General features: G+C 34.0%; 1 protein-coding gene across 1 annotated transcript; it reads left to right on the top strand.

Annotated features, from left to right (window-relative positions):
* Positions 1 to 436: 436 nt before the first annotated feature.
* Positions 437 to 5,987, top strand: LOC134241864 (piggyBac transposable element-derived protein 4-like). The gene is made up of 3 exons (XM_062723889.1): positions 437 to 702; positions 2,833 to 3,841; positions 5,760 to 5,987. Exons 1-3 carry the CDS (start codon positions 437 to 439, stop codon positions 5,985 to 5,987), a joined length of 1,503 nt encoding a protein of 500 aa, XP_062579873.1.
* The last annotated feature ends 2,501 nt before the right edge of the window (positions 5,988 to 8,488 follow it).

Below are 8,488 nucleotides of genomic sequence, written 5' to 3' on the forward strand. Positions count from 1 at the left end.
GAGACTGCAGTTAGTTCTGCAACTAACCCGGCTAGTAGAAATGTTTTAAAGGTTTAAGGGGGGGGGGGGGGTCTTACAAAAACCTCACCCCCCCCCCCTAAAAATACCTTAATTGTTCTTCTGTTCCGATTTAAAAAAAATAAACTGTGTATGTGTGTGATGGGGGTGGGTTCTTATTTTTGGTTGACTTTTCCAAAAAAGAAACCTTGAACATGCCAGAAGAAATAAATTGAAAATTAAAGTGTTCAAGTTTTTTTATGATATAAAATAATAATAATAATGGTTATAAGATGTGTAAAGCCGATTCAAAGTACATGAACATAAGTTAATAAAAATAAAAAGGGAAAAATAACGTGATTTAATTAAATGTCATATTTGATTATGACGTCATTACGACCAGCGTCCTGCAACCAGGTGTCTGCATGTGGGTCACAAAATGAGCGACTCGGACGATTTTTCAGACGGCTCTGATTCAGAATTAGAAACGGAAATCGAAAGTGATGACGAAGAAGAAATGGTGTTTATGAATCAGCAGCCCTGGGTACGTGCCCTGCCCCCGGAGCCAGAGGACCAAGAGCCCTCCAACTTCACAGAAAATGTTGGTCCAAAAAATATGCCACCATCAGACAGCAAACCCATATCTTACTTTTTTCTGATGGTGACTGTTGACCTGATAAATAGGATGGTTTTAGAGACAAACAGGTATATTCCTTTTTTTCTATATATACATGAATATATATACACATAATTATTTATATAATTATATGTTAAATGTTATCAAGTAAGTTGATAACACGCTTTATATAATGCATTCATATATAGTCAATAAAATGTAGAGTATTTGATCCCCTTTATTCATTTGGACAAATTCAATATATCATATTCCGACAGATGGAAAATTCGTTCGGACAATTAAGATACTCGCTCGAATAAATTCCGATATTTGTATATTTGTTCGGGTGAATTAGAGGGAAAAAAATCTTACTTTGAATAATGTGTTTCCCCCGCTTAAGAAAGTCAGACGAGATTAAAGGGGGAGGGGGACCCGATCACCTCTCCTCGGATTTGCAGAATAATACATTTTTTTGTATTGGAGCAAATAAAAAGTTCCAATATGGAATTATTAAAAAGATAACTTTAAAAAAATACTTTTAAATACTTAATGTAGTAATAGGTGACAGGACGCCTTGATTAATACTGGATTGGCCCCGAGATGCTCCACATCAATGCAGTCAATGCCCACAAAAAATATTGTATTTGAAGAATAATTCAATTTAAAAATATGAATGACAATAACATTTCATATTTGTCTGTATATGCAGTTTTTGTATTTCCGTTCCTTTTGATCTCTTATACATTTTATTTACGAATTCACCACCCTGCATGATTTCATTTGGCATCTACATTTCAAAAATACTAGAACTGGTTTTCAACGAATTAACAATTTTTAATAGTCAATATTATAATTTTTATCAGAAATGTAAGTGTTTCTATGTTCTTCATATTACTCTCCATAAAAAGAAAAATATGCACTGAAATCTGGAAAAGATTGAATGAAAGAAGTTTTTAAATATGTGTCACAGGGGCTCTGCGAATACGGGCAGAATGTAATTTTGTTGTAATTAATGCATGGATAAAATATTTTAAGCTTGTACAAAACTTTGCAGTGTATAAACATATGCATCATATCCCCTCTAATTATTTAAAAGGTTGTCGAACAGAATATATTCGGATTTTAATTGCTGCATTTTTATTAAATTTTATACATTGACAGTACCAGTTCGGGATTTTGATTGGTCAAAGACTCAAAAGCCCACTCACTAAAACCTTTAAGAAGGAATTAAAGAATGAATTTACAATTTGTCAATATTTATTTCGTCCGAATCAAACTTGAATCAAATTTTAATTCGCCTGAACCAGTATTTAATTATATTTCGTACGAATATTTGAATTATTGAGGCGAAGTAGTCTCCCTATACGGCTTAAAATTCTACCATCTATTCAAGATATAAAGATCAATAGTCATGAAAATCCTATTTCGACGCGGGCGGGGGGGGGGGGGGGTTACAACTTTTTGGTAATTTCCAAAAAGAAAGAAAGGAATCAGTGTTTAACATAATCATTAGTAAAAAATTATAGGAAAAAGAGGCCCCCTCCCAAGCCCTCTGATATTGCCTTGAATATATCACAATGCCTACCAAAATTGGAATTCATTTACTCTAATGGTTGTTAGATTACATAATCTCTCTCTCTCTCTCTCTCTCTCTCTCTCTCTCTCTCTCTCTCAGTAAACGTGTTCACAATTAAATTATATAAAAGTGCTATGCAAGTATTTTTCATTCTATTTATAAAACATTTTTAATCAACTCAAACACGTATAATCAGAAAAAAACCAAATAAAAGACTATTTTTATGCCCAGTAATCAAAGAGTCAAGGGTATATAGTTTTTGTTCTTCTGTCCTTTCGTATGTCTGTCTGTTTGTTCGCAAAAACTTTGGAATGGATGAAGCTATGACTTTCATATTTCACAGAATATTCCTTGTGATACGACCTGTCTTTCGGTTTTACCTTTTGGCCTTGGAGTTTGAGTATTTGATCCTCTTTGAAGAAAAAAAATTGAACATTAACATTGGTCATAACTTTTGAACAGTTGGTGCAAAGACTTTCATACTTTACATGAATCTTCATTGTGACACGAACTTTCATTTACTTTAAATATTTTTTTTTACCTTTTGTCCTTGACCTTAGATTTTTTACAATACGGGGTCATCAGTGTTTCACAAACACATCTTTTTTTTTCTCAAATACAAACAATTAGTCCTTTCTTGTAGATATGCCGCGCAGTTCATTGCAAGCAAGGATCACATCCGGAGATTTTCTAGGCTGCTCGATTGGCGTAAAATTGGAGAAGTTACATTCAACGAAATGAAAGCGTTTATCGCTGTTATTCTGAATATGGGGCTAATCAGAAAGGCAAACATTGGTGAATACTGGCACACAACATATAAAAGTCAGGAAACAAGCTGGTTTCGAAGTGTATTTAGTAGAAATAGATTTCAACAAATCCTCCAGTTTTTTCACTTGGTGAATAACGATGACATTCCAAATAGAAATGATCCCAACTACTGTCCCGCGGCAAAGTTTCAGGTGCTTGTTGACCATTTTAATACTCAGTCATCACACCATTTAGTCCCAGAACAAAATATCAGCATTGATGAAAGTTTAATTGCTACAAGAGGAAGATGTACAATGTTGCAATACATCCCATCAAAAAGCGCCAAATTCGGGGTAAAACTATGGATGCTTGTAGAAGCAGCATCAGGGTACATATACAATATGAGAGTATACAGGGTTAAGCGATTCGACCCCACCCCTAGAGGTACAACGCAAGGTTCATACGTAATAAATATGTTACTTGAGTCGTCCAGATTGCTAAACAAATGGTATCATGTGGTTTGTGACAGTTTTTTCACGTCCATTGATTTGGCCAAGCAACTTCTCCGTGACCATACATACATTACTGGAACACTAAAACAAAATCGCTACATGCCCAACAAAATTAAAAATCCCCAGTTAGGACAAAACGATTCTATCTATATGCGACAAGGTGAATTATGTCTTTGTAGTTATAAAGAAAAAGAACACAGAAAACCGGTCCGTATATTAACAACAAAAGAAAAGGCAGTAACCAACATACGCGGTAAGCCAAAAGTACTTGAATTTTACAACAAAAATATGGGTGGAGTGGACCTGGCAGATTTGATGGTGACATCATACAGCAGTAACAGAAAGTCCATGAAAGTTTGGCGTAAGATAGTTTTTAACTTGATACACAGGATGGTAATTAACTCGTACATACTCTGTAAAAAGAATACGTCAGATGTTCCGGTGAAAAGCAGGCTTTCTTTCATTCATAGAGGATATCTATATTGTGTGATTTGATATTTTATCTCATACGTGTTGGTGATACAGGCCGTTGGATAAACTTATGCTTTATCAACGGGTAGATGCTTTATCAATAGCACTTCCGGTTTTGACACGAACCCTCGCTTCAAGATTTTATTTTATTGAAACTTTTTATTTGTGAAAATTGTTGCCCTTATAAAATGAATGATAAAGGGTAGCAATATTGTTAAAAGCAAGATGTCAAAGAAGTGTCTTATTTTATCAAGGAACCCGTTTGCTATTTGAATACAGATGTTACCCTCCCCCCCCCCCCCTCTTAGATCGTTTTCGGAGAAAGTAAAGCCTACATGTACCAGTTAAGTTGTTGTTATAAGACTCCTTTGACATCTTTAACAATGCTTTCTTATATTATACTACGTATGCCTACCTAGTAATGTAGGTGTAACTTACCATGGATCAGCAAACAATCTAGACAAAGTCTAGGCCCCTAGCCTTGCCTAGCACGATTTGTACTGCCATCGTAAAAAGAGTTGATTTTCACGATCCCCATAGTCCTAACAACTTTCAGTCAGAAGTTCGTTTGATGTAAAGCTTCAGCAATTTTCACATGATGTTTTCAAAGACACAGATAGCAAATATTCTAAATTTTGAACTCGATCTACTTTCTCTCGACGCATGTAAACATCAACGGTGCTACGTCATCAAGTTATACGTCATCAATTTGATTTTGGCAGTCATTCATGTAGTTTCGCAGGGGAAGTCTCAAAGTTTTGTTAAAACGAAAGTCGTATGAGATAAATAGAACATCTATAATTGTGTGATTTGATATTGGCTTTATCCAACTCGTTGAAATGGTGTATATTCGCTCGGCAAGCCTCGCGAATATATACACCATTTCAACTCGTTGGATAAAGCCAATATCAAATCACACAATATAGATATCCTCTATGGCTTTATCCAACGAGTTGAAATGGTGTATATATTCGCGAGGCTTGCCGAGCGAATATACACCATTTCAACGAGTTGGATAAAGCCAATATCAAATCACACAATTATAGATGTTCTATTTATCTCATACGACTTTCGTTTTAACAAAACTTTGAGACTTCCCCTGCGAAACTACATGAATGACTGCCAAAATCAAATTGATGACGTATAACTTGATGACGTAGCACCGTTGATGTTTACATGCGTCGAGAGAAAGTAGATCGAGTTCAAAATTTAGAATATTTGCTATCTGTGTCTTTGAAAACATCATGTGAAAATTGCTGAAGCTTTACATCAAACGAACTTCTGACTGAAAGTTGTTAGGACTATGGGGATCGTGAAAATCAACTCTTTTTACGATGGCAGTACAAATCGTGCTAGGCAAGGCTAGGGGCCTAGACTTTGTCTAGATTGTTTGCTGATCCATGGTAAGTTACACCTACATTACTAGGTAGGCATACGTAGTATAATATAAGAAAGCATTGTTAAAGATGTCAAAGGAGTCTTATAACAACAACTTAACTGGTACATGTAGGCTTTACTTTCTCCGAAAACGATCTAAGAGGGGGGGGGGGGGGGCGGGTAACATCTGTCTTCAAATAGCAAACGGGTTCCTTGATAAAATAAGACACTTCTTTGACATCTTGCTTTTAACGATATTGCTACCCTTTATCATTCATTTTATAAGGGCAACAATTTTCACAAATAAAAGTTTCAATAAAATAAAATCTTGAAGCGAGGGTTCGTGTCAAAACCGGAAGTGCTATTGATAAAGCATCTACCCGTTGATAAAGCATAAGTTTATCCAACGGCCTGTATCACCAACACGTATGAGATAAAAAGCATTATCTACGATTTATCGAAGGACCATCTGTCAGATAAAGAGGATGCCGCTGCAAACACAGCTGCTGGGCGAGGATTTGTCAAAGTTAAACTAAGGAAACTTCCAAGTGGCAAGCAAAAAGAATGCTCCGTATGTTCAGACCGTAACGGTTTTGGAGGTCGCAGGAGAACGAGGACGATCTGTACGGACTGCCACAGAGGTCTACATAAAGACTGTGTAATGGATCACTTATGTGTGGCTGAGGACTAAACTCTGCCGATTGCAATTTGTTGGAATACACAGTGACTTTATACTTAATAGTACTAATAGCACAATTCGCAGACATTTGTCTGTGTGTCTTACAGTATACTCTTACAGCTAGCTGAGCTGTTACTTATGACAGAGAAAAAACGTGTAATGTATGCCTATAAGTCTTAAATGTTTTAAAATTTATAGTCGTTTTATTCGGTAATTTTTGTTTTTGTGTATACTTTGGGGTAAAAATTATATATTTAAATAATTAGCATATATTTGTAAACAAATTGTCGATGTTTTCGTACAGCAAGTATATCTGCTGTACATGCGGTATAATGTACATACATGTACATGTAATTTCTTTAACTGATGTTTACGGAGACATATACGATAGATATTAAGTCACACGTGTTGAATTTATTTTTCTAATTCCACATTTCTAGGATATCTCTGGCTTGTTTAGATATATAGTGATGACATTGAATAAAAATTATTCATTTTACTGAAATAATCACTAATATTACGCTATATCATTTTAACCGCAATCAATACATGATCAAAAAAGAAAAGAATTGTAATTCTAAAATGGAATTTTATTTTCGTTTTCATATATTAGTATTGAAAGAACACTTTGATGTATGTGTGGAAAGGAGGAGGGGCACATGAATTTTGTTTATCATTCATATATCTAAAATGTTGATAAAATTTTTGAATATTAATAAAAATACATCTGTAGTATTACTTTAAATTGTTTGCATTTTCTATAAAGTGATATACGGCGATAAAGAGAAATAGAAAACCTGTTTGAAATTATCCTTCTATCAGAAATTCCATACATAGAAACATACATGTAGACAGTTGTTTAATTTCAAATCAGAATGTACTGTTTTAATTTTGAAATGACTAATAACATTATACCCGTTTAACATTCCTTCCAAATAAATTTTTCAGTAGAACGTAAAATGATAGTTTCCTACATAACAAAAGGCTAAAATGGCGCGAAACTCAGAATTATGACGTAACTTCATAATCAGTTTTACTTGTGACGTAAATAAGCTAACGGTAGGCCCAAAATAGGCCCGCGGCACGTAACGTAGTATTTGAAAATAGGCCCAAAATAGGCCCGCGGCACAAAGAATGTTGCATACCTGGTAACTCTATAGACTGTACAAGTTGAAAGCTGGTATTTCTATTATTTACATGTTTTGTTTTGTTTTTTAAAAATTTTTTTAAGTGATAAACAACTTTGGAACATGATTTATTTTGAGGTATCATTTTCTTGGTACATATTCATTAATTTTACCTTGTTTTATTTCAAATTGTGAGTTAAAAAACAAACACTGCCAACCAAATTTAAAGTAAACGATTTTAGTCTTTCTACTTGAACATGTTGAAGTCTTCATACACACCCCCTTTTTTTATTGAGGACTTAAATATGCATGAATTAGCTTGATTTAAAAAAAAATCAGTCTATGAATCATTTCAATGCAATCCCCGATATAGTTCATTAAGGTCTTCCGTTTCCAACGGAAGACCTTCTACTGATTCTGAAGATTAAGATTATTAGGGTCTTCCGCTTCCTTCGGAAGACCCTACTGTTATTCTACTGTTTCTTATTATTATTTTATTTTTTTTTTCCCGCTCGATTTTTGACAGGCGATTTCTCAAAAACCTTTGGACTGATTTTTATGAAACTTTCAGGTTAGATACCTTGTAATTAAACCTATTTATACCTGTTTTCAATTTTTTGATACATGCCTTTAATTGTGAGTTATTGCCCTTTAATTAATAATTTTGATGTCTCGTTTCCACTAAAAATCTCAAGAACGACGTAAGATATTTACACGAAAGTTTGAGAACTTGTAGCCAATACATTGTAGACGTGCACAACGATAAAATTATAAGCTGATTTTCTAAAGTTTGGAAGCTATAAAACGGCAAATTTTAGTAATTTTTTTTCTTGAATTTTTGCTACTTTTTGTGTAATAACTTTTGAACCGAGAATAATTTGGTAAGAAATATAAAACAAAAGTTGTGTGTAATTACGAGAGCTTTCATATTAGATTAATGAAAAAGGGGCTGGCCCCTATAATTAGGGGTTAATAGCTCATACACGTTTTTTCTGATAGCTAAAAATATTGGTATATTATGAAAAAGTTTGACTGAAATAATTTCGAACATATAAAATCTTGTCAATTGATATAAAAAGAAATAAACTTCCAGCTATATTTCATTGTTTTTTATATAAAACAAGTACATGTATGTGAGAAACCTTTCAGGAACAAGTTGTCTATACTAATACTATAGCCAGCCAAGCCTTTTCTGCATACATGTGCACATTTTTAGTTGATGCATCTAAAAGATATAGATTTAATTCGGTGTTTCTTTGTTTTCTTTTTATTCAAATAATTTCAAAATGTGATGATGTACACAACAATAATTAGTACCTAGTTTAGAGGATTTTTCGCGCTTGTTTGTAAACAACGCGCGGCATTGTGGGAAATAGGAAGGTACTA

This window comes from Saccostrea cucullata, unplaced genomic scaffold (assembly GCF_032062105.1).
Source record: "Saccostrea cucullata isolate Sc308-1 unplaced genomic scaffold, CSIRO_AGI_Scuc_v1 ctg12158, whole genome shotgun sequence".
Classification (NCBI taxonomy): Eukaryota; Metazoa; Mollusca; class Bivalvia; order Ostreida; family Ostreidae; genus Saccostrea; species Saccostrea cuccullata.